At 48.0% G+C, this 25,063-nt stretch overlaps 8 protein-coding genes across 9 annotated transcripts; 7 read left to right on the top strand and 1 right to left on the bottom strand.

The window, feature by feature from the left end:
* Window positions 1-5,079: 5,079 nt before the first annotated feature.
* Window positions 5,080-7,148, top strand: LOC117186635 (formin-J). The gene is made up of 2 exons (XM_033387647.1): window positions 5,080-5,097; window positions 5,159-7,148. The coding sequence occupies exon 2, from the start codon at window positions 5,278-5,280 to the stop codon at window positions 6,874-6,876; it is 1,599 nt and encodes a 532-aa protein (XP_033243538.1). The 5' UTR covers window positions 5,080-5,097; window positions 5,159-5,277; the 3' UTR covers window positions 6,877-7,148.
* Window positions 7,149-7,692: 544 nt separating this feature from the next.
* LOC108152282 (vesicle transport through interaction with t-SNAREs homolog 1A) lies at window positions 7,693-8,931 on the top strand. The gene is made up of 2 exons (XM_017281499.2): window positions 7,693-7,900; window positions 7,982-8,931. The coding sequence occupies exons 1-2, from the start codon at window positions 7,807-7,809 to the stop codon at window positions 8,584-8,586; spliced, it is 699 nt and encodes a 232-aa protein (XP_017136988.1). The 5' UTR covers window positions 7,693-7,806; the 3' UTR covers window positions 8,587-8,931.
* Window positions 8,611-9,850, bottom strand: LOC108152283 (ras-related protein Rab-14). Its single transcript, XM_017281500.2, has 2 exons — window positions 9,568-9,850; window positions 8,611-9,504 (listed from the first exon to the last, which is right to left on the bottom strand). Exons 1-2 carry the CDS (start codon window positions 9,745-9,747, stop codon window positions 9,049-9,051), a joined length of 636 nt encoding a protein of 211 aa, XP_017136989.1. The 5' UTR covers window positions 9,748-9,850; the 3' UTR covers window positions 8,611-9,048.
* Window positions 9,851-9,916: 66 nt separating this feature from the next.
* LOC108152280 (retinoid-inducible serine carboxypeptidase) lies at window positions 9,917-11,551 on the top strand. The gene is made up of 4 exons (XM_017281498.2): window positions 9,917-10,039; window positions 10,101-10,886; window positions 10,946-11,131; window positions 11,191-11,551. Exons 1-4 carry the CDS (start codon window positions 9,982-9,984, stop codon window positions 11,484-11,486), a joined length of 1,326 nt encoding a protein of 441 aa, XP_017136987.1. The 5' UTR covers window positions 9,917-9,981; the 3' UTR covers window positions 11,487-11,551.
* A 288-nt stretch (window positions 11,552-11,839) lies between these two features.
* On the top strand, window positions 11,840-14,024 carry LOC108152279 (retinoid-inducible serine carboxypeptidase). The gene is made up of 4 exons (XM_017281497.2): window positions 11,840-11,999; window positions 12,584-13,372; window positions 13,430-13,615; window positions 13,685-14,024. The coding sequence occupies exons 1-4, from the start codon at window positions 11,933-11,935 to the stop codon at window positions 13,978-13,980; spliced, it is 1,338 nt and encodes a 445-aa protein (XP_017136986.1). The 5' UTR covers window positions 11,840-11,932; the 3' UTR covers window positions 13,981-14,024.
* A 706-nt stretch (window positions 14,025-14,730) lies between these two features.
* On the top strand, window positions 14,731-17,132 carry LOC108153202. The gene is made up of 2 exons (XM_017283023.2): window positions 14,731-15,272; window positions 15,332-17,132. Exons 1-2 carry the CDS (start codon window positions 15,180-15,182, stop codon window positions 16,967-16,969), a joined length of 1,731 nt encoding a protein of 576 aa, XP_017138512.1. The 5' UTR covers window positions 14,731-15,179; the 3' UTR covers window positions 16,970-17,132.
* A 1,031-nt stretch (window positions 17,133-18,163) lies between these two features.
* On the top strand, window positions 18,164-19,563 carry LOC108153377. 2 transcript variants are annotated; one of them, XM_017283349.2, is made up of 3 exons: window positions 18,164-18,337; window positions 18,584-19,009; window positions 19,073-19,563. In XM_017283349.2, exons 2-3 carry the CDS (start codon window positions 18,584-18,586, stop codon window positions 19,538-19,540), a joined length of 894 nt encoding a protein of 297 aa, XP_017138838.1. In that variant the 5' UTR covers window positions 18,164-18,337; the 3' UTR covers window positions 19,541-19,563. The 2 variants fall into 2 exon arrangements, with proteins under 2 accessions (XP_017138838.1, XP_017138837.1); XM_017283348.2 differs by lacking the exon at window positions 18,164-18,337 and having other exon boundaries at window positions 18,423-19,009.
* Window positions 19,564-20,167: 604 nt separating this feature from the next.
* LOC108153099 lies at window positions 20,168-22,437 on the top strand. The gene is made up of 2 exons (XM_017282883.2): window positions 20,168-20,344; window positions 20,401-22,437. The coding sequence occupies exons 1-2, from the start codon at window positions 20,286-20,288 to the stop codon at window positions 21,884-21,886; spliced, it is 1,545 nt and encodes a 514-aa protein (XP_017138372.1). The 5' UTR covers window positions 20,168-20,285; the 3' UTR covers window positions 21,887-22,437.
* The last annotated feature ends 2,626 nt before the right edge of the window (window positions 22,438-25,063 follow it).

Here is a 25,063-nt window from a genome sequence, read left to right as displayed (position 1 = left end):
AGCGGTGCATTCTTTTCGTTTTTCTTTTCGCTTTCGCTTCTCCACCGTTTGCCTGCGTTGTAGTTGTTGGGAGAATATTTTTCGGTGCCGCGCTTGACCGTAACGGAACGCCAAGTGACGCGCTACCCTGCATTTCGAGAGTATATTGTTTTCAACCGTAGTTCAATCGTAGTATTTATATCTAGATATTCCGGCCACGGTGTACTATTTCCATAATTTAAATACTCGCAATAAATTCCACCAAAACCACATATCCACGGTTCGTAGTTCTGAACTTCCACGTCGCCATTTCCGCTCACCTACCTTTGCGACTCTACTACGCGTTATCGCAGATCCATCAGCAAACATGCCCACTGTTGAGAAGAAATCTCGCAAGAAGTTTAAGCGGGCGAGGTCCGACCACGTCCAGGGCTCACGCACCACATGCCTTCGAGGATTTGTTGCTCCCCTCGGGAGTCCCTCGCACGGCTCCTAGCACTATGGCCGCCCGTTCCGCACAGTCTAAGTTTGCCTTGGCTGCAAGCAGACTGACCCGCTTCGACCAGAAGCGCTCCAGATGCTAGCACACCAACCCGCTCGCTCTCCCAAGTCCATCGAGAACAACTCCGAAGCCTGTGGGCAAAGGTGGACGCGGAGTTCGCGGCCTGTTCGGTGACGATGGCGGAAGAGGATCCAGAGGGTGTAGCTTATGTCCAAGAGATGTACGATGACTGCTACGCGGTCTACGCGCAATGCCTGGCCGAACTGAACGATCAGCTCGAGCCCCCGACTGTCCCTCACACGCCGCAACTGGCCGTTCAAGTGCCGACTTCCGGCGGTTGCCGCCTCCCTCCATGTGACACTGAAGTTTTCAGTGGGGACTACCAGCAGTGGCCCACGTTCCGAGACCTGTTCACCGCCATCTACATAGAAAACCCAAGGTTGGCTCCAGTGGAAAAACTGTTCCACCTCAACAAAAAGACCAGCGGTGAAGCCCACGACATAGTAGTGGCACAGGCTCCACTTACGAACGAGGGTTTCGCGTCCGCATGGACGTGAGCGTTTCCAAAACAAGAGGCTGATACTCAAGGCCCAGCTGAAGATCCTTTTCAGTCTGCCCCAAATCCGTACCGAGTCAGCAGCAGCGCTAAAAGAGCTCCAGAGGGCCGTCCACAAGTGCCTCACGACACTCACCCATTCCGAGGTCTCCACAGACAGCGTTTTCTCTGACGGAGTTTTAGTGTACCTCATTTCCGCTAAGCTGCCAAAGACGACCTTAGAGCTTTGGGAGCAATCCGTGACGCACAAGTCCGAAATTCCCACCTGGCACGCCATGGACAAGTTCCTGGCGGAGCGGTACCTGTCTCTCGAAGTGACCGAGGACGACCATCCAGGCATGGAGACTCAGGCCCACTCCAGGGCGAGCATACGCACTGCAGACAATTCGAGAAGCAATCCATTTCGGTCTCAAGGAAGTCCTTATCCTAGGAGTGCCCACTCGTTCGAGACCACAGTGAATCAAACGAGGAGCACGTGTGATCTCTGCTCCAAAGAGTATCATCCAATCCGGTTATGCCCTTACTTCCTTCAAATGCCCGCTGGCGCTCGCTCCGACTACATTAAGCAAAAGCAGCTTTGTTTGAACTGCTTTGCAAGGGGCCACCAGATACGAGCATGCCAAAGCGCCCACAATTGCATAATTTGTGGAGACCGGCACCATACGCTTCTGCACCGTAGCAATCCAGCAAACTCCAGCGAGGCGATTTCCACAACGGCACAAAATTCCTCAGCGTGGCCCGAGCTACATCTACGAGTACCAAGCGTACAAAATCCAAGTTCGTCCGAAGCCCAGCCAAATGTTCAGTCATATTTCGCCTCCGGTACGAGTGCTGTCCTCCTAGGCACGGCCATCGTTAATATTTGCCACCTGGGAAAAACTTTCCACGCCCGCGCTCTGATCGACTCTGGCTCAGAGGCGACGTTCATTACAGAACGTCTTGTGGACATGATCAAATTGCCATTCCAACGTATCCAGGCACAGGTCTCCGGCCTAAATAATGCCGTATCCGCTCAGTCAAAGAAGCTCTGCAGTTTTTCCATCCGTTCTCCGACTAAGCCGGGCTTACAACTAAATGCCACAGCCTACGTTATTCCGGAATTGGCCGCGAATATTCCATCGCATCCGATCTCGCAAGGGTTCTTGAGAGAACTGCCGAACCTCTCATGGGCGGATCCGACCTTCTATGAGAGTTCACAAATAGATGTCCTGATTGGAGCGGATATCCTTCCGTCCATTCAGTTAAGTGGCTCACCGACCAACATCTGTGGCTCTCTGCTCGGGCAGGAGACCATTTTCGGCTGGGTACTCACAGGTCCAGTGCCTCAGGTGATGAATCAAATCTCATCGTTCTCGAGTCAAATTTCCAGACGACCTATCACACTGGTAGAAGACTCGGGGTCTTTTTACGTTGTTAGCTCACGGAACGTTGTTGGCTCACACGGCCAACTGAAAGATAAAACCCAATTCCGTAAATCGATGGTGACAAAAACAACATGAAACGAAGAGCCACAAAGCTGAGGAGGGGACAACCGAAACAGAAACAGAAACGACTTTAGCCTAATCATTCGAAATCTCGATTAGTTGGCCCGATTTTCGACGAACGAGAGAAACGGACATGCTGTTCGGATTAAGTCATCTCTCAGTAGTGCGATGCGATGCTTTGCTAATCCAAAGACCGGCTCTGACTCAGACAGGTGAGTCTCGGTTCTCGGCTCCCGCATCTCGTGTCTTGAATGGTTTCGGTCGGTCGAAACTTGTGCATACCCGTACGTAGTCGTGACTCAGCAGAGATGTAGTATCTCGCCCTCTCTTAAACCCTGGGGGCGGACAGTCGAGAAGGGGGCGCGGCCAAGTCGTTCACTTTAGCCAGGCGTCTTTGTTACTTCTATCTCAATCTGTTTCTGTATCTGTATGTATCAGTACCCTGTAGAACCAAAGGGGTCAATTGACCCCTCTCGAACTAGTTCTGCGCTGTTTACCGCGCAACTAGCTACGCAACTAGTTACGCGGGAAGCGAACGCGGACCAGGTCTTCGTCGACTACAATGTACTAGTTCTGCAACTAGTTACGCGGGAAGCGAACGCGGACCAGTCGAAAAAGAACCGAAAAACGAAGCTGCCTTCGGTTTGTTTTTGAAGGCGGCAAATAACCGCAATTCCGTGGAGTTACAGTGCCCACTCAGCTAGTTTTTACCGAGCCACGACATGCAATAAGCACCGAAATGGTAAGTTAATCGTGATATTTTACTGTAGTTGCGCTCGTGGAATGAAAGAGACAAGAATTTACACAAACAAAATGCATTTGTTTTCCTCGTTTGCTTTATGCGTTGATTTTGTTCACTTCTGTACAACATCTAATCGCTGGAAGAGTCTTTTGTGTAAACATTTATTAAAAAAGTGGAAAAGAATTAATAAATAAATCTAATTAATATAAACAGGTACGTGCAAATATATATTATATATTTCAAATAAAATGATGAGCAAAAGGCATTTGCGTAGACTCCGTAGGAGTGAAAGGGAAGCTAACATTGCAAAGTTAGCGTTGTGCAGGAAAGATAACAGATAACAGCAAGGAAATCGATTCTCCAGCCAGCTGGCGTTTTGAGCGGCTTAAACTTTATTTTGAGTGAGGAAATTGTTCTAGCCTATAACGTCGATGGGGTCCAAGGGAAGAAGGCCCTTAGGACCCACAAAGAATTTTTTGCAGCTTTGCTAGGTAAAATACCATTTACACTTCTAGAGATTTAAAAATTTTTCATATAAATTAAAACAAATATTAATTACAGAATGTATTTCGCCTGGCGATGAGCCCCCCGAAAACACTGTGCGGAAGGCAATGCAAAGGATGAAGAAAAGGGTTTTTAAGAAGAAGTGTCTTGCCAAAAACCAGGAGTAGGCTAAGCATCATAAAATTAAAAATTATTCGTTATAATGAAAGACATTGTGTTTTTATTTTTGTATTATTCCAGACTGCCAGATTGACTACTACCAATAGTCAGTTCGGAACTAGTTACTGGTAACTAGGTCAGAGCTAGCTACAGGTAATCGAAGGGTAGTCGAGTGGGGAACAAGTTGCTGGCTTTCTACTGGTAACTAGTTCGGAACTACCTCCTGAGCAACTAGCTACAGGTAATTGAAGGGTAGTCGAGTGGGGAACTAGTTGCTGGCTTTCTACTGGTAACTAGTTCGGAACTAGAACTAGAACTAGAACTAGAACCTCCTGAGCAACTAGCTACGGGTAATCGAAGGGTAATCGAGCGGGAACCAGGGGTGGTTCCGCGCTAGGACATGCATGTGTTAAATTCTCCGCTGAAACACATTGCGGGTAATCGATCTGGAACCAGGGAGGTGAGAATGGTAGCTAGTGCGGCACCAGTGCGGAACTAGTTGCCTGGTACTAGAGGGTAGGTCTCTGTGGGTGTGAGTGTGTGGGTGTACTCCCCGACATAATAGAGCGTCGTTCGAGGTATGTCTGGTTCTGGTTCTGGTTTTTAGGGCGCTGCGAATTGCGTTGACTGAGAATTTCTATAGGGAGGAATCTCTGCTTCTGTTTGGCTGTGCGTGGCGTGCTCTGGTGTGGTATCTGTATCTTTTAGGGGAATGGCGCTGTCGTATTCCTCTTATGTACATATGTATTCCATTATATCTCAAGTGTCTCTGTGTGTGCAGATGGAATGATATGCTTCAAAAGACCCTCGAAGTGGACATGTGTAGATAAATGTATATGTAAACATAAGTATATATCTCTATATACTTGTGTAGTTGGGGTTTGAATAGTTCGATGCGTCAGATGTGCTCGAGATCCGAGTCGGGTCGGAAGCTGGCTTGTTCATAGAATTCATTATAATTTTAAAAATTCTTCTATCCTTCTGGGTATTTATGATTCATACATACCCGCTTACATGGGATTTACAAAAAGCAAATTCAAATTCAAATTAAAAAAACCTGTTGGCCCTTGGCGCCAAATTGTGCTAGTGTTACACAATGGTGTTTATCAACACTACCGCTCAGCTGTCAATGTAACGGGAAAACGAAATATGCGCCATTTGTGCTTATTTTGTGCGTATGGTCAAAAATTCAGTGACGTTCCGCTAACAAAGTTTTTCTCTTCTTTTTGCAGCTTTTGGTGGACATTGACGTTTAATTCTTTTCTTTTCATTCGGTGGCTTGGCGGCGCATTTAGCAACGCCAAGACAAAATTCATTAAAAATTCGGGGCATACAGAACAACGTTTCCGGAATGCCGACCATTCGGCGTTGCTGCATCATCGGCTGCATGTCCAATTCCCGGCAGCATCCGAGCATGCAGTTCTTCGCCTTTCCACGGCCGGAGAGTCCATTCCACAAGCTCTGGAAGGAGGCGTGCCATGCTTCGCTGCGTAGGATCATACCCTTCAAGAAGCCTGTGGTGTGCGCCTTTCATTTCGATCCCAGTGTCTTGGGTGGACGACGCCTACAATCGAACGCGCTGCCCACGCTGCGCCTGGAGGTGCCATCAAATATGGCCGCTGTGGAGCAGCAGGCGATGGTGGAGGAAAACGAGCGTAGTCGCAAGTGCGCCTTCATCAATGCAGTCGTCTACGAGTGGCTGGTGCGAGCCAACATCAATCCACAACTGCGTGGAAGCATCACTCATGGCATGATCAAGGATAAGGCTGAGACCGCCCGTCAGGTGATCGGCAGCACATCTTTTATTGCCGACAATCGCTGGCTGAACCGATTCCGCGAGACACATCTGCAGGGCTTTGCCCAGAAACTGGCCAGCAATCAGCTGGAACCCATGGGCACTTCCCTCTGGATTCCCGATATTGTCCACGACCTTCAGCACCTGTTCCCCCCGGCCAGTGCTGAGCGTGTCGCTAAGCTGGAGGAAATGCCGGAGCACTACATGAACGAGGAGGACGAAGACAGCATGGACATCAAGGAGCAAAGCTATCAGGAGCAGCAGCAACATCAGCACTTCGCTCTCCAGCAGCAGCAACAGCATCTGCAGCAGCAGCATCAGATGAATCATCCATGGCCGCCGTTTCCGGGACACCCGTCACATCCCCCCCATCCGGGCTTCACCAGTTTTAACGATTACTACTTCGAGCGCCACCAGCAACAGATGCAGCAACAGCTTCAGCAGCAGCAACAGCAAATGCATCAGCCGCAGTTCCCACCAATGACGGGTCCTGCGCCACAGCCCCAAAGGGAGCCATTCCAACCACAACTGCCACCGAATGTTGTGCCGAAGCGTGCTAGTCCGTTCCAGCCAGTTCAGTTAGCCAAGCACCCAAAGATTGAGTCGGCGACTGACATGGAAGTGCAGGAAATCAATTGCTCCACAATCTCTCGAGGGTCGCCATTGCCCTTGGCTGAGTCCACACAAGCCACGCAGGACCTCACCGAACAGACCGCCAATCTACGACTCCCCAGTCCAAAGGAGCAAAACAACAACAGCAGCGGAGGGCGCGACAGCGCCAGTAGCAAGGAGAATGCTCCTAAGACAAACGGTGGCCTCAGTGGAAAATCCACTCCAGCTAACTTCACCAAAGGCAACAATTCCCCGGCGCAGCCATCCACATCGGCGCCAGCTTCGCCCAAGAGGATCTCCAATAGCAGCAGCAGCTCTGGCACCAGCCAGACAAATGGTCACGCATCTCCAGAACCCGAGTCGAATGCCTTGGCCATTACGAACGAGCTGAAGGAACTCGACAGCTACACTGACGCTCTCGAATATCTGAAGCCACTGGAGGATTTTGTGCTCTTCAAAGAGAACTTTCGAGCCATTGGCCTGCTCTCCCAATTGGAGTTGGTGCTGCGCAAGGGCGACAAGGGCACCCTAGTCGAGGGCTAGAGGGATGCGACGAACGCTATTAAATGACAAACACAAAACACAAATGTGATGAACAGTGTACATACAAATGTATCTCGTAGATTACTGAAATATGTAGTATTATTATTTTTTTTTTTTTTGAACTACGTAATTTTACTACCAAGACTTAAAATAAATTAAACTAAACTAAACAAATCATTTAATTATTAATTATAAAAATAAGAATATAGAAATCTGCGTTTTATTGTGCCACAGCTGTCTTGCGTCTGCTGTGATCTGGCCACACAATACAAGATGGCTGACTAGTTTTTTTTTCTACTAAATCTTGCAAAAAAAAGGGGCAATAGTTTGCACCTAATCATCCAATGCTACCACCAATGGAACCACTATTAAGAGAGCCAGGAAGGATATCAAGTAAAAAAGGAAGCCTATACGGTAACCCTTTTTACGCGCAAGCAGTGAATCATAGGCAAACGCTGGAAGAGTTTGTGATCTAGACCGAGAACTTTGAGGCTATTACTTCAAATCATTACTTACGGTGCTGCAGAAGAGAAGCAAGACTGAAACAGCTTCATTAAAATATCAGAAGCAGGCCCAGGACATTCCATTAACATTACAGGATCAAACGTTAATGAAGACAACGACAGCGTGGAGTATGAATGTCGCCGCTCTCTAAGACTTGAAGTACCTAAGTATGAAAAAAAGAGTTCTAAAATATATATCCTACATACATATATGCTAAAGAATAAAGCACTTATTTAAAAATTATTTATAACTTGTATTGTTGCAAGTTTTCCGTTAAATATGGCAAAGTTATTGTTTGAGATTATCAGCTTCCTGCGACGCGGTCACACTGCGCCAATGTTTACGTTTTTGTCTTCACTGGAAAAATTAGCCCATATTGTTGCTAAACGCATATTGTTCTCTCTTCGCGTGTAACATTAACAAGAAATGTCGCTGCTGGAACAGTACGAGCAGCAGTACGCAGCTCTGATTGCGGAGATAACAGCGCATATCGGACGATTGCAGCAACAGAGCAGCAGCAGTGAGTGGAGTGAAGTGGAAGATATATTTTTGCACATACACACGCAGTGGGCTGATAATCAATTTTCGTGTAATCCTGCAGGTGACCGTAATGAGCTGTGCAGTAAAATCGATGGCAGCCTGCCCGAGGCACAGGAGCTGCTGGAGCAGATGGGCCTGGAGGTAAGAGAGCTGAATCCAGCACAGAGAACAAGCTTCAACAGCAAGCTGCAGGTGGCGCAAGCCGAGCTGCGACGCCTCCAGGCGGAGTACAAGCAAACCAAGGATAAGCAGCGGTCGCAGCCAAACGCCTTCACAACCTTGGACTTGGGTGGGGCCGGGGACTTTTACGAGGATGTGTCCATTAACAATGACCAGCGACAACGCCTACTAGACAATTCCGAGCGGATTGAGCGCACTGGCAATCGACTGACCGAGGGATATCGCGTAGCCGTGGAGACAGAGGCTCTGGGCGCTCAAGTACTGAACGACCTGCACCATCAGCGCGAGACCTTGCAAGGTGCCCGGGCACGTCTGAGGGAAACAAACGCCGATCTCGGCCGTGCCTCCCGCACCTTGAACACCATGGTGCTGAGGGCTCTGAGAGAAAAGGTCGTTTTATATGGGGTTGGTGTGTGCTTCGTGGTAGCTGTGGGTGTCAGCCTATATCTCACCTTTGCCCCGAGTTCCTCGGCCGCCACCTCATAGTTAACCTAATAGAAACGAAACCAATTGATATGAATTTCTATTTGAGTGTAGCTTATCACTAATGACATATGTTGACGCATTCCTGTTTTGTGAATCGATTATTTATTATTTGTTTAGAATATTTTACGTTAATGAGTATTCAGTGTGTGAAGGAAACATCCCAATGGCTAATCCTAGTGGAACAAAGCTGCAAAGACTTACGCACTACATACGTGTAGCTTATATTTGGCATTACACGGCGCCTAGACACTAGATACTACTCTTATGCTATGACTCATGTTAAAAGTTTGGTGTTTCGTGTTAATTTTCGGGACGTATTTTGCATTAATTCGTAAAAAAAAAAAACATAACCACCTACAATTCGCATGGTTAATAAATAAAAAGTGAAAAAAAAAATTCATTTCTGCTCGCATTGAGTCTGGCTGTGGGATGTCTTTAGCCAAACTCAATGTTCCCCAACTGCTAGCAACTGCACGAGGAGGCCTCCTCGTTGACCGTCGGGTCACTAGCCGTGTCAATTTTAAAGCTCTTCTGCTCGAGAGCCTGCAGCTCCATTTTGGAGCGATTGGCATGCACCAGCTGTCGCGATATATCGCGAAACATTTCCTCAACACCCGCCCCAGTGCGACAGGATGTCTTGTAAGTGGCGCTGATTAGTGAATGACACTGCTCGCAAAAGGCTTCCACCTCCTCGTCACTGACTTCCGGCTCGCGGCCCTCCAAGTCGCTCTTGTTGCCGCAGATGAAAATCTTCGCGTTCTCCGCATACGTAACAATGTCCAGCAAGTGCTGCGAGAGCGAGTGAAAGGAGGCGGCATTGTCCAGGGCGAAGACAAGGATTGCACCCTCTGCAAATTTATAGTAAGAAGAGGTCACAGAAGCCACACGTTCCATGCCGCCAGTGTCCCACAGTTGGAGCTGCCATCAATCAAAAGATCAGTACATTAAGCTGGAATCACGCACACTACAGACACCACACACCTTAATCTGCTTGTCGCCCACATCGTACTCCCGATCAATGTGATCCAGTCCCAGTGTGGATTTGCGGTCCGTCTCCGTAACGAATGTGTTGTTGGTAAAGCGGCGAAATAGCGAACTCTTGCCGACGCCATAGTCGCCGCAGAGAATCACCTTTTGCTTGGGTATGCGCACAATTGCCATTATTATGCTAAAACTTCTGTTATTTGCTTATTAATTAAATTATTTCGCAGCGGCCAGACAGAAAAGAGGAAAACAACGAAGTCCAAACAGCTGTTGAGGGGTATCGGCGTTGCCAGACCCACAAAAGTTCAAATTCCGCAGAGGTGCCTACGATACCCGCTTAGGCGGGCGGTGGATAGATAAGAATTTCCCTTTAAATGTAGCCCCACGCCACGGCTGGGGCCAAAGTGTCCCATGAAGATGACGAGCCTGGTAGTGATATTTCTTGCGTGCTTCGCGGCCTTGGCACATGGTAAGTCGCGTCCATAAATCACCGCCTCGCTATCTATCACACAAACAATTGCAAACCGTAGGCAAGGCCGGATATGGCCCGGGGGAGCAGGATTGGGGTTTCGTCGACGTACGTCCAGGCGCCCACATGTTCTACTGGCTCTATTACACCACGGCCAATGTATCCAGCTACACGGAACGTCCCCTGGCCATTTGGCTGCAAGGCGGACCGGGTGCCTCATCCACGGGCTATGGCAACTTCGAGGAACTGGGACCCGTAGACCTGTACGGCGATTACCGCAACTGGACCTGGGTCAAAGACATGAACGTCATGTTCATCGACAATCCCGTGGGCAGTGGCTACAGTTATGTAGACGGTACGGCTTATCACACGGCCACCAACAGGGAGATTGCCCTGGATCTGGTGGAGCTGATGAAGGGATTCTATAAGCTCCATCCGGAATTCGAAGCGGTTCCCCTGCACATCTTTTGCGAGAGCTATGGCGGCAAGATGGCCCCCGAGTTCGCCCTGGAGTTGTACTATGCCAAGGAGCGGGGCGAGGTGAAGAGCAATTTGACGTCTGTTGCGTTGGGAGATCCGTGGACATCTCCAATCGACTCGGTTCTGGCTTGGGGACCCATGCTCAGGGAGATGGGAATCGTCGATCACGACGGCTATGATTCGATTACGGCTGCGGCAAACTTTACTGCCGAGCTGGTGGCAGAAGAGCGCTGGATCCAGGCCACTGCACAGTGGGGCAACACCCAGTGGGAGGTGATGAAGGCCTCCAAAGGTGTCGACTTCTACAATGTTTTAAAGGAGACCCTCGGCGACCGATTCCAGAGGCAGCTGGCCATGACGCCTGAAGGTGAGTGCCTCAATGTAGAACTACAGCCATGATTTAAAATGGATCTTCTCTCGTGCCAGAGCGACAGTACCGCACCATGGTCAAGTTCGACATTGACGAGGATCGCGACCAGCTGCTGGAGGATCTGATGCGCGGCCCTGTGGCCGAGACCCTGGGCATACCCTCGAATGTCAAATGGGGATCGCAGAGCAGCAGTACCTTCGACATACACCGAACAGACTTCATGAAACCCGTTATCCATATTGGTAAGGAACCGTCATGTGATTATAGCTAGTTTATCTCTATATCAATCTTCAATCTACAGTAAATGAGTTGCTGGAGAAGACTCCTCTAAAGGTGGGCGTGTTTTCTGGCGGCCTGGACCTAATCTGTGCCACGCCCGGCACCGTCAACTGGATAGCCAAGCTGGAATGGAGTCGAAAGAGCGAGTATCTAGCTGCCTCGCGCACTGCCATCAGCGTGGATCGCATTCTGGAGGGCTATCAGAAGACTGGCGGCAACTTCACCATGTTCTGGATCAACCGATCCGGTCACATGGCTCCCGCCGATAATCCAGCCGCCATGAGCCATGTCCTGCGGGAGTTCACAACCTTCGGCTAAAGCAGACCGAGCAGAACAGATACGTACCATACATTTGTTCATAAATAAAGTTCAACAAAGAAAAATGCTGTGTTAAACCCAATTTCGGTTCTGTCTAGATAATTATGATGTGCGCTTAAAGGCTTTTACAAATTTAGTGACAAAGATTTGCCAAAACTAAAAAATGTCATGGAGATAATTGCCAATAAGTCAGTAAGCGTCATTGCCATCGCCATCGCTTCTAAGGGCCATAAATAGTGATAGCCGGCCGCATGCCTCCCCCACTTCTAGATTACAAACTCTGTTCAAACAGATATGAGTGCCGTGCCGTCTGCGTGTTGTGTTGGCTACTTTCGTTGGTCGTGGCCTGGCCAGCGATCAGACAGTAGTCGAACTGCCAAGCGATCGGTTGGGCTTCAAAGGTACTTCAAACTTCGAGCTAAAGAGAAAACTAGTGCAGCTCAACCATGGCTCGTCTTCTTATCACCGCTGTCGCGCTTTGTCTGGCGCTCTTCAGCTGCGGCTCTGTCAACGGTGAGTGTCGCCCCCAATTGATTGGATTGGAGCCAGAAACACTTTGTATTCCGATCAGAAATACCGCATTAGGTGTTAATGAACGAGAAAGTTATCCAACCCAAAAAAACTCTTTTTTTTGTTGTGTATGATAGGAAGAGCAGAATTGACCACCTCAAGTTTGTGCGTTGCACAGATGAAGCGTCGAAGGAATAGAAATGTGAAATATGTATGAAGTATTCTTGGGATTCAATCATAATTAGCTTATCGTGAACGACGAGTGGATGCTTGAGGTTCCTTAATTGGGGCATGAAACGTTCTTGTGCCCGATTAGAGTCAAGTGTTCTAATGAACATGAGTGTTCTATCTTATAATTTTAGTTTTAATTTATATATTAAGATTATTGACTAGTCTTCAAGTATCCACCCCACCACCAAGTACCCAGGTTTTAGCATTAATGAAAGCCGTCTGTTCTTTCGTTAATACAAAATGTACCGTCTATAAAAGGTATTTACTCACTTCCAAAATATAGGGAATTATTGAAATATTGCTTAAAATTGATCGACTATAGACCGCACTAAAAAATCCCCTACCTCGATTCCCAGCCCGTCAAGGATATGGACCCGGAGAACAGGATTGGGGATTCATTGATGTGCGAACGGGTGCCCATATGTTCTACTGGCTCTACTACACCACGGCCAATGTATCCAACTACACGGAACGTCCCCTGGCTATTTGGCTGCAAGGCGGACCGGGTGCCTCGTCCACGGGCTATGGCAACTTCGAGGAGCTGGGACCACTGAAGCTTGACGGCAGCTACCGCGATTGGAACTGGGCCAAGGACATGAATGTGATGTTCATAGACAATCCCGTGGGTAGCGGCTTCAGCTACGTCGACAGCTCAGCGTACTATACGACGACGAACAAGCAGATCGCCCTGGATCTGGTGGAGCTGATGAAGGGCTTTTATGATAATCATCCGGAGTTCAAGGCGGTGCCTCTGCACATCTTCTGCGAGAGCTATGGCGGAAAGATGGCCCCAGAGTTCGCCCTGGAGTTGTACTATGCCATCCAGCGCGGTGAGATCGAGAGCAACTTGGTGTCGGTCGGATTAGGTGATCCGTGGACATCGCCAATCGATTCCGTCCTCTCCTGGGCTCCGTTCCTCCTTCAGCTGGGGATTGTTGACCAGGATGGCCATGACAAGATCGCGTCTTCTGCCTCATCGACCAAGAAATATGTAGACCGGGAGATGTGGACCCTGGCCACACTTCAGTGGAGCTCCACGCAGTCGGTGGTGCTTCGTGAGTCGAAGGGCGTCGACTTCTACAATGTGGAGACACCGACACTTGGCGATCAGTATGTTCTGAGGTCGTTGGCCATGAGTCAAGAGGGTAGGTTCATGAAACATGGTCAACGCAAAAGACTTTTTCAATCATTTCTTCTGGCAGAGCTCATGTACCGCACCTTGGTGCACTACGACATTGACGAGGATCGGGATAAGCTTCTTCAGGAGCTGATGCAGGGCCCCGTTACCAAGGCCCTCAACATCACCACCGGGGTCAAGTGGGGCGCACAGAGCAGCGCAACCTTCTCCGCTCTAATGGGTGATTTCATGAAGCCTGCCGTCCACATTGGTAAGTGATAACTCTTGTCTGTGCCCGGGTCCAGATCACTCTGATACAGCGGAGCCCTCCTGTTTTCAGTGGGTGAACTGCTGAGCAACACCACCGTCAGGGTGGGTGTGTTCTCCGGCGGCCTGGACCTGATCTGTGCCACCCCAGGCGCTATCAACTGGATTGCCGACATGGAGTGGACGGACAAGGCGGCCTACCTGGCTGCTCCCCGCGTAGGCATCACCGTGGACCGTGTCCTCGAGGGCTATGAGAAGACGGCCGGCAACTTCAGCATGTTCTGGGTGAACCGGGCCGGACACATGGTGCCCGCCGATAACCCGGCTGCCATGTCCTACGTTCTGCGTAAATTTACCAACTTTGGTTAGCCATTTAGTGAGCGTGTGTCAATAAAAACAACGATTATATCAGATGCAGGGCGTTTTTTGTTTGTCGTGAATTTTGCAATTCAATTTGAAAAATTTTTTTAAATAATCTATTAATTACCAAAAATGTTATTTATACCCGATACTCAAGAGCATAGCTGTATCTTAGATCCACGTGTAACATCCAGAAGGACACGTTTCCAACCCCATAAAGTATATGTATGTATGTATGTACATATTGTGGACCAGCATCAAAAGTTAGAGCAACCAAATTTGGTGTACAGAATTCTTAGCCGTTTAACTATACATACATATGTAGATATGCACCTTAAACGCCTAATAGTTGCACCTGTACAAATAAAATATAAGGCACAAGAAGACAATTTTGTTCGACTTTTGTTTTAAAACAAAACCATACAAAACTCGGTTTGGTTCGTTGAGTAAAATTATCAATTAAGTTCGATTTTGCGCTAGGCAGCGCTTATTGAATTTTCTGCGATCAGATGAACTAACAGTAAAGTTGTCGCATGCGCAGAAGCCACACTCACACTCGCTCGCACACACATACACGACGACCATCTCGCGCCGTAAGTGTAGTTTTCCAACCCTCTCTCCGCATAGCTGCTTTCTGGCTTTGCTTCGTTCTCTCTAGCCTCTCACACTCTTTGTATCAGTTACTGCACGCTTATCAGCAAAACACAGGCCGGCGCAGAACCAACGCGCTCTCACTCTCTCGACTGCGGCCGCCACGCTGCGCATTCGCCAGAGAACAGAGCAACGTACACCGCGGCCAAAGGCACAAAGCAGCTATTTTTATATTAACCGTTCTAGTCGACACAACACAACCAACACAGCGCGGTGCGTGCAGCTGAGCGTCGTTGAAAAACCATAGAATACTATAATCGACAGCGCACTGCACTTGGTTGGTGGCCAGACGAAAGGTTATTGAAAATTTCAGGTGAATTCGAGGCGGAAAATGAAATAAATCGGAAAGAAAAGTGTCGCTGGCGACGTTTTCAAGCAGTCAACGCGCATAATCGTAGCCACCATCCATCAAAGCACACACACACTCGCGCTACACTCACATACATAGCGCTTGGATGTGTCTGTGAGAGAGCAATAGAGGGTGAGTGGGCGCAGCAAAACAACTGTAAATTGTGTCTTGCCACATTCGCCAGAGGCGGAGCTAAAGCAGCAACAAAATGCGGATACGGGAAAAACGCAGAAAGGAAAGGGAGCAAAGGAACCAGGCGGCACAGGCACAGGCCTCCAGAAAGGATGACAAGAAGGACAAGGTGAGTCGATAATGATGCCCTGATTGCGGCCCTCAGTTCATGCGATTCGTTGTCCCCAGGTAATCGACGTGGATGCCGTCGTGAGGCCCAAAGGGCCGACGCTCAGTCCGAGGTCATTCACCCCGACGCCTATGCTATCTCCAGCCGAAAAGGTGGCCTTCGACAACCGCATCAAGCGCAAGAACGTCCTCGCTCTCAACGAGAAGGTGGCCGCCCTGCGGGAGTACGATCGTCTGCCGGTCTACAAGCACGTGGGCCGGCTGTTTAACTGCAGTCCGGACCAGATCAAGCGCATTGTGCAGCAGCGTCAGGAAATTATGAACGCTTGGGAGCAGCGGACGCGGCGCACCCAGGATGCACGCACGATGGAGACGAAGACGGTGAGAGTTTCGATGCTGGGCAAGGCTGTGTACGACTGGATTCGGCGCATGATGTACTACAAGGACTTTATCATATCCGACGGCCTCATTCAGAAGATGGCGCTGCAGTTCAAGAGCTCCATGGGGCTGGCACACTTCTTCCCCCACCAGGAGTGGTGCGACAAGTTCCGCAGTACCTACGGCATCGACAACAATGACACAAAGCTTCTGAAGATCGGCTACACCCAGAGTCACTCGGTCCAGATCAAGGACATTGTGAAGGACGTAAGGTCCGAGTGTATGCCCGAGGACAGCACCAACCAGCAGAACGAAGAGGAGGAGGAGCAGGACGACGGGGAAGTGAGCCTTCCCAGTACGTTCAGCAGTCATGCTGGCGAGGAGGACGATGAGGTCGATGTGGATGGCGGCGACATTAGTGAGCGAGAGGAGCAGGAGGAGGAGGAGGATGTGAAGCCATCGCTGAGCGAACTGAATCTGGCGCGTGCCGTCCACCCACTGCCTCAGTTGGTCAGGGTGCCTCTGCCACTCAACACCAATACACCGCCCGGAACGTCGCAGAAGGTGCTGCTGGCCACACCCATTCTCCCACCAGGTGCAAAGCCTCCCGGCGGTGGCGCACAACCAATGACCATGACCATTATACCGCTGGCTACATTGGCCCAGAGCATAACGAAGCGTCCGTCGCCGCAGCAGCCACAGCTGCCAGAGAAGGGTCCAGTAGTGCCTGCACCCATGCTCGAGATCAAGCAAGAAAAGGACATCAAAGCGGAGCCCAAAGACCCCGAGGAGGAGGAGACAGAAACAGATAAAGAGGTAGCAGAGGCTCTGGCACCATCAAAGGACCAACCTGATCCGGAGCCGGAACCGGAGCCCGAACCTGTTGTGCGCATCAAAGAGGAACCGCTTGGAGAAGATGAACTCGAAGACGATGCCAACGGAGGGCGATCCAGTGTAACGTCGCTGGCCGAGGTTCTGGCTGCCAATGTGGAGAACGAAATGGAGTACATTGAGCAAATGCGCCAGCGCAGGCTGAGCCCGGCACCGGAGGCGATTCCAACGCTGCCGCCGATGCCACCATTGACCATGGCACCGTCAGTCGCACGCCAAGGCATCAAGCGTCGTCTACCGCCGGACTACGACGACAACAACAACGGCGGACAATCCGCCAGCGGGACGAACGTCATCAGCTGCGCCGATGCACGAAAGTACCTGAAACTACTTGAGCAATTCGCTCTCCACAAGCGGAACTATCGTCTGATTGGCCTGATCACCAGAGCCGACGAGCTGATGCGGGAGGTGGACGACGCCTCATCGTAGGATAATTCAGGATCAGGGGAACCGTAATATGCTTCAGCCAAAGAGCAAGCCAGTCTTAAGATTAGTTCGTAGCCAGGCATCTCGAAGATGCACTCAATCACTAGCCGTAAGGTAGATCTAGTTTGTACTCGAACCAAATACACTAAACCAAAATCATTACATACCTTGCGTCATTGTCATAATCTCGATATGGAGTATTACCATATTACCTATATACATATACGTACATATATATATTTATATACATGCATATATAGATTCAAGCATGTGTACATACATATGTAATTGTGTACATGTGTATATTGCCACCTATTCATGGCCAGCACAAAAAGTCGGCTAAATATACGCGCCTTATGGACAGTGCGCAGGTCTGCCCTTAACTGCGGATGGATGGTGTTCCGGCCGGGCGGTCGTTCTCTCCCTCACGCTCTCACAAACCCAACACAGCCAAACATCTGTTTTGATTGCATCTGAGTATGTGTTCGTGTGAGAATGGTGGGCGCTGTCTGTGAGTGCGTGTCAAGAAATCATACGTATACATATGTACATATGTACATATTTATGCACAATTACGCTTGAGTAAAGTTGGTCATTTGCATATGGCATGTCAATCATTCAATCCACATCAATGTAGATGTTGTGTCTCCGTGATTGAATCTCTACCTAGTAATAGTGGCAACAAAATAATGGCAAAGCAATCGGAATGATTGCGAGATTCATCTGTGTGAATGATGTGCGCATGTCTGCCCTTAGCCAGACGTCTGGTCCAAACTGGCATCTGGCCAGGCGGCGCTCTCCGGCCCACAATTGCGCCCCGCAGGTGCTCCACAAACATTCATACATCCACGTGCATCAGTGTTGGGACATTGCAAGGGCCACAGGGTAGGCACACAGGGTGGCGCCTTGCCAAATATGTAAAGCTAACTAGCAAGGAAAATTCTTACAAATTGTGAAATTTCAGAATCAAATTGTGCTTATGCAGGCTATCTGTATTATTGCGCATTTTCAGCCGTGTTCACAAAACCTGAGGCTGTTCTCTATGCGCGGTCGTTGATTGATTGACTTAGCTCTGTATGTATTGCAACTATGTATGTATGTGTGTGAATGGCGCACAACCAACCCTCGCATACATGCACCACACAATCAACGCCGTCAGAAAACTAATCAATCATTCAATCGAACACTGGCACACACACACTGGTGCTGTTTTCGTCTACATCAGAGACTCAGTTCATGATTGGTGCTTGAATCGTGAGGTCGGTCCAGTTTCGTCCATCGAGGGTGTTTTCGTCGACTCATATTTAAAACGGATTTCAAGATTGTAACAACAACCAGAACACTCACACAAAAACGGAATTTAATTCCAGGGTATGAATACAAAAGTCGATGTGAATTCGTTTTTTTTTGTCCGTGTGCTTGGTGTTTTCCAGCACTACATTTTTGTTGTTGGTATTTTGATGATTTTCCAGAAAAAGAGTGGACATCCCAGTTAACAGCTGATGCCTGCTTGTATTTTTGATTAAAATTTAAAAAACAATGAATTCTCACCAGGACTATAAAGACTTACTCTTCTCGTAGCATTTTTCGTTTACTGTTTGATTTGTTCGTTCCAAGATGACAACGTCTTTGCCTGACCGCTTCAGCGCTGGCAAGCGTCAGTTTTGGCGCGAGTTCTTGGCCCTCTATCAAGGAATGCCACAGCTATGGGACGCTAACCATGTCGACTACCGAAATAAAGAACTGCGGAACAAGGCCTACGAGCTTCTGGAGACGAAGCTAAGAGAGATCCAGCCGAATGCAACGCGCACTGAAGTTGGGCGGCGCATCAACATCTTCCGGACGAACTACCGCCGCGAGCAGATGCGGATTCTGAAGCAAAAGGAACTGGGATTTCATTCGGATCTGTGCAAGCCCACGCTTTGGTTCTACGACTATATGGGATTCCTTCTGACCCAGGAGTCGTTTCAACAAGGCAGAACCAGAAAAGTTCGCGGAACGGCGACCACAAAACCAAAGACGATGTTTGAGTTTGGAAAAGATGTGAGTGAAAAATAAATAAGACGATAACTGCAGTTTTTTTTATAATGGATTGCTTCCTTTCAGGCCTCATCAGACCCATTGGATGCTGTGAGTGACTGGCCAACAAAGGAGACAATAGCCAGCTATCTACCAGATCAAGGTGTGCAACAATCAGAGGAGAGTTCGCTGCTGAGTCCGAAAATAGAGATCATCGAGCATGACGGGGAACCCATGGATACTGATAGGCTCACACGAGACGGCGATGTCAAACCGGAAATTTGTGGCTTTAACACATCCGACTATAAGGACCGCAACGTCTCCACGAACGTGGCGTTGACTGTGGGCAGAGGATCAAATGGTACAGACGCCCATCCAGCTTTAAGCGAGGCCTCGGAGGTGCTGGCCAAGTCTTGGGCGGTTCAGTATGAAGAGATGGCACCGACGCAAAGAATCTTGGCACGAAAAGCCATTGCCGATATTCTTTTTGAAGGCTGCATGGGCAACTTGCGAATAAACCGTGGCGAAACAAGCACAGTGGGAAACCATTTGTAGATCTAATAATTAAAAAATTAAATTAATAATCAAAAAACAATTTTACGAGTTGTCAATACTGTCGCTAAAATTTTTGAAACGAGAGTAGTTTTCGCGCCCTATACTTGGCGGCAGTGCTGCAAAGCGTAATATCGAGTTTCTCGATACGGCGAACATTAAAATAACGCCACGAGTGGGCATTTTAACCAAGTTGGCAGCTCATTCATTATTGTTCGCATTCCCATCAGGGTGACATTTTGTTCAAACCTTACTTTATAAAGAAACCAGTGAAATGAGGTCTTAAAATTAGGCAGTCTTGTAGGGAAATCGATTCGACAATCGGATAAAATTATGTATTCGCAGCTGAGAGTTCTTGTTAATTAGCATTATCCAAAGGAATATCAAAATCGAGGAATATGGATTCCAATCCCAATTAACCCATTGTATGCCAAGGGGTTTTTTTAATATTTCACCGAAAATAACAAAAATGTAATAATTTTACCGCAGTTCAGGTGAAAGATATTGTTTTTTTTAAGTTCAGAGGAAAGATGGCATGGATCTACAAGAAGAAGTCACACTCAGTAACATTTACAGCCATTTACCTCAAGTCGCTGAACTGCTTAAATAGAGGGGGGTTAAGTGGGTTAAGTTCGATTTCTAATCACATTGCTGTTGAGGCACCAAAAGTCGAAGAATTTGGATTCAGTAGTTGTATGGGATTAAATTAAGGACACAGCTGAGCGTCACTTAAAAGATAGTTTTGATTATGAGCATACGGGAGACGAAGAATATGCAGACCTTCAAGGGGATGAGCAAAACAACTTTGTAAGTAATATTCGACTATCATGTTAAATCTATACCATCCATATATGTACTTCCAGGAAGCATTTGTTTAGCTCTGGATTCGAACACTTCAAGATCAGCGAAGGGCCGAATGGGCACTTCTTGTCCAGAAAATGCCAGGAAAAGCTGAAGACAAAGTTACCCGCGTCGTCCTACGAGAACGTCATGGCGTGGGCAGGTGACTGGATATCGAGGCTAAATGGAGAGACTGAAGCTTCTTCGAAAGCAGAATCGAAACAGACTAACAGTGTAACTGAGCAACCAGCATCCGAATCAGTCGAAGCAGCCACAAACAAACCTTCGACTATCATCGTTGACCTCTGTAGCGACGAAGATGAAGATGAAGAGACTTGCGAAAGTCTGGATAGTTTACTCGACAGCGAATCCAGCCTGTCGAAATCTCCGATAATCATCCATGATGACGAGCTGGGCGATATAGATTTAAAAGACTATGCAGATCACGTGGATGGCAAGCTTGACTTAGAGACTCTTAAGAACAAAATTATTGCTAAGAGAGTAAGCCAGACTGCGATAAAGCAGTCTTCAAACACATCGATGGGTCGATCGAAGGCGAGAGCCATCCGATCGAAGCAGAAAGCTAAACAAGACAAGCTCAGCCCGGACAAGGCACAAGATGAGCCCACCACTCGAGTTCTTACTGATCAATCAAAACTGAAACCCAACGAAGACAGGATCACCATCACCCCTCACAAGGCACCAAAAGAAACCTCCCTAAGAATTCGCACTTACGAAAAAAAGAAAAAAGTCGAACAAGACCAGATCACCACTGGTAAGACACATGAAGAACCCAAAATAAGATTCCACATGGACAAATCGAATATCAGTATCAAAGACAAGATCAGTATTACCCCTCAAAAGACACAAGATAAGGCGACTATAAGAGACACCGTTGGCAAGGCCCAGGATGAACACAGCATTGAAGTCCGCTCTGACCATTCAAAACTGAAGTCCAGCGAACACAGCATCATCACCCCTCACAAGGCCCCAAATGAGACCACCATAAGAGTCACCTTTGACAAGGCACAGGAAAAACCCACCATCCTCACTGACCAATCAAAGCTGAAGCCCAGCGAAAACAGGATCACCATCGTCCCTCAGAAGGCACAAGTTAGGCCCACCATAAGAATACGCAGTGACCTATTACTAAATAGTAACATTCCGACACCATTTGAAAACACTCAATTAATTGATGGGCCTGTGAGCCTACCTGCCAAATCTCCAGGCTCCACAAGCTCATCCGGCAATCGGAAGCGAAAAGATTGCGATACAACGCCAGAGAATGGTCAGAGCTGTGCCAAAAGACCAAAAGCCCTTGAGTTACTTCGTACCCACCCAAGAGTGTATCTTCAATTGCCAGCAGTCCAGCTTCTCCTCGAACAGGTGGCACACTTCGCCGATGGCCAGGGGAATTCTCAGGCGTTGACGCTTATTAACCAGCTACTTCACAGCCTCCAGGTGGCCGAGCAAAAGATCTGGAATGCAGAGAATCTCCGTCACCAATAGCATGATCAACAAAAAGCGCGGACTGTTCTTTTGCCCAGTATCGCATCTTTAACGTTATTAGTTTCGTAGAAAATAAGAAATTTGTAGGCTTAAAAACACACGTCCACTTACATACATGGATATTTTCCTATATATAATATGATTTTTTTTTGAGGCTTTGTTACAACAAAAAGCGCGGTCTGTTCTTTTGCCCAGTATCGCATCTTTAACGTTATTAGTTTCGTAGAAAATAAGAAATTTGTAGGCTTAAAAACACACGTCCACTTACATACATGGATATTTTCCTATATATAATATGATTTTTTTTTGAGGCTTTGTTATATGTGTACGTTTATTCAACTTGTAGTATACGCTCGCCTATTATCTTTTTTGAGACATCATTTTGTGTATATTTCGCAATTAATTTGTATTCACATCAATTCAAATCAAATCATAGTAAGAAATTGCACACTGTTTCAGTCTCATATTAGTTATACAATTTTTTTTTTCCCTTCAACAGCCCAAAAACAGCAAAATTTGTACAGTCAAAATAAAAATACCGCCATACAAAATGAAAGAATGAATTCTTCTCAGACCCACAAACCCATCTTTTACGCATGACCTACCTGTGTGCAACGCACAAAAGGAAGCATCTCTCCCACTGCGTTTAGTTAACCCAAAGATTGGAATATTCTGGAATATTGTGTTTTGAAAATTCGTGATAATAATTGAACCCAACCTTGGAAATGACATTATTTATGACGCCGTAAAGAACTAGAATAGAAAAAATAAAAAAGGGCCATAACGTCCTTAAAAAAGGGCCTAAATTGATATTCGGCTAGTTTTTGCGCAGTTTTACCATGGCCGCGCACTGTATCATAGAAACACCGCTGGTTTCGAACACAATTTTAAATTTGGATTGCGCCATGCATACCCCCAGCGCCCAAATCCATTGAATCATATCATGGATGCCTATATCATTGTATGCTGAGATCGTCACCGCCCATCCGGTGATGCACTTAACGCGTTTGCAAATGATTTTCCCCAGCTGTTGCCACCACCAACATCACCACCACTGCCATTACCGCTGCACCTGTGGCCCAGTCCGACAGCCAGCCCCAGCCTGAGTTCCTGCCTATAGGTTTTACTGCATCTGGAGCCTGTTCTTTTCCCCTCCTAGTAGTATATATACTTGTAATTTTGCTAGTCTAAGAAACCGCATGGAAAAATTCAAATCACTGGGAGTTGGGGATTGGGGCTGTGGATGGGATGGGATAGGATGGGGATGGGGCTGGGGCTGAGCTGTTGTAGCACTTTGCACCTGTCGTCCGCCCTACGCATCTAAAAAATCAAGCGCAGCTTTAATTGATGCAACAACAACAACAGCAGCAGCAGCCGCAGCAGTCATCCAAGCGAGGGGGAGGGCGATGGTGAGGGCAGTGTGGGGTTGGGCGATGGGGCAGAATCGTGTTGGCTGGGAACTAGTCGCGGCAAAAATGTTGTAAGAAATGCGTGGATCGGGGGCCAGGCAGGTCGGAGTCCAGTCCAGTCGGAGCTGTGGCAGCTGCCGCTGACAGAGTCGGAGTCGCAGAGGAAAAGCGGCCCTTGGAGCAAATGTTGGCGGGCCGCGTCCTAAATGGGCATTGAAATTAAATGCAGCTGCTTTAATGATGCTGACGCTGACGCTGATGCTGTTGCAGTTGCAGTTGCACTTGCGCACATCCAAGGATGGGCTGCGGATGGGAATGGGGTCCAGGCCTAAGCAAATCTGAGAATATGCCACAAATGTTGCTCTGGTGGGCGTGGGGCTGGGCGTGGCACTGCCCTGGTGGCTCTCCTGCTCCCTCGTCGTGGTGGGCGCCAGCAATCTGCAACAGCAACAACAATCTGCAACACGGCGCCTTTTGCCTTTTTGGGAGGTTTAATGGGAGTTGCCGTTGCCTTTTTTGGTGCAACGAAATCAAGAAACAAAAATCTTTTTATCGCTCCCAGCTCTTTCTCTCCTCCACAGATGACGACAATGACGATGATGCGGTTGATGATGATGATGATGATGTTGATGTTGATATGGTTTGTTAGTTTCTCGGTTTCTCGGTTTCTCAGTTTTGTTAGTTTTTGTCTCTTTAAGTTGAAGGCAGCCCCGTTCACGGAACGAACGTTCCCGTAGTTCCATAAAACTAAATGCTGACCGAAAGGAGACCTCGCAAAAGCGAAAGACTGGCATTTTGGCCTAAACTGCTGCTCAAATGATGGCAATTTGGTCCGAGACTAGCCCTTGTGGCACGACGCACCCACAACTGGCCGGGATCATCGCCATCGCCATCGCCATCGATAAACGGCCTCCACAGCAGGGACTGAAGAGTGTCCTGGACATAGGTCAATCGGTTGTCTGTGGGCCCTCCTTGGACGACGAATTGATTGGGAAGTTAGTGGGAAATATTTGCAATTTATGCTGCGAATACCACTTGCAAAACCGTAACAAATATCCATAGAATAATCCATTAAAAAGCCTGTAGATGGAATATCTATGACAATCTCTTTTCCTTTCAACTAATTTTCTCATTTAATTGTTATTTAAAATCCAAGGAGGTGTCACATTTGCCTGTCTAATCTTCAGACTTGTCAATGGTTATGTGCTGACCTTACACAACACCATCTCTTCGGAGCTGCACTGCGCAATAAGTTCAATTAAATTTGAAAGAACATCATCGAAATTGTGTGTCGTTCCCATTATCATCATCCTGCATATTGCATATTGTGGGACCTTTTGTTGTGCCCAAATGTGAGCAAACAAGGCAACAATAACAAAATGTGTGTTCTCACACAAAAAGATATAGTAATCACGTACTCCGTGCACAGGCCTACGAGGCACGCGTCGGAAACCACCCCGGGAATCCGAATCAGAATCGTATGGAATCCAACGGATCGCAGGTGCCAGCCAGCACATTAGGGTGGGATCCGATCCGATCCGATCCGCGGACTTATCAGGGCCCAAGGCACACGGCTGTTGCTTCTCAGAGACGAGAGAATCACACGAGAACCACAACAGTTGCTCATGGGACTGGGGATGGAATCGGGTAATGAAACTGAGACCCTGTGAGGGTGGGAAAACCTACTCGTATCGTGAACTCGAAGGGGGGACTATTTGTTGGTCGTCGACTAATGGGCAGAGTGCTTTCAGTGGAAAGGGGCTTGCTT

Source organism: Drosophila miranda, chromosome XR, assembly GCF_003369915.1.
Source record: "Drosophila miranda strain MSH22 chromosome XR, D.miranda_PacBio2.1, whole genome shotgun sequence".
Taxonomy (NCBI): domain Eukaryota; kingdom Metazoa; phylum Arthropoda; class Insecta; order Diptera; family Drosophilidae; genus Drosophila; species Drosophila miranda.
Note: the sequence above shows the minus strand (reverse complement) of the source record. Positions and strands in the feature narration are given on the sequence as shown.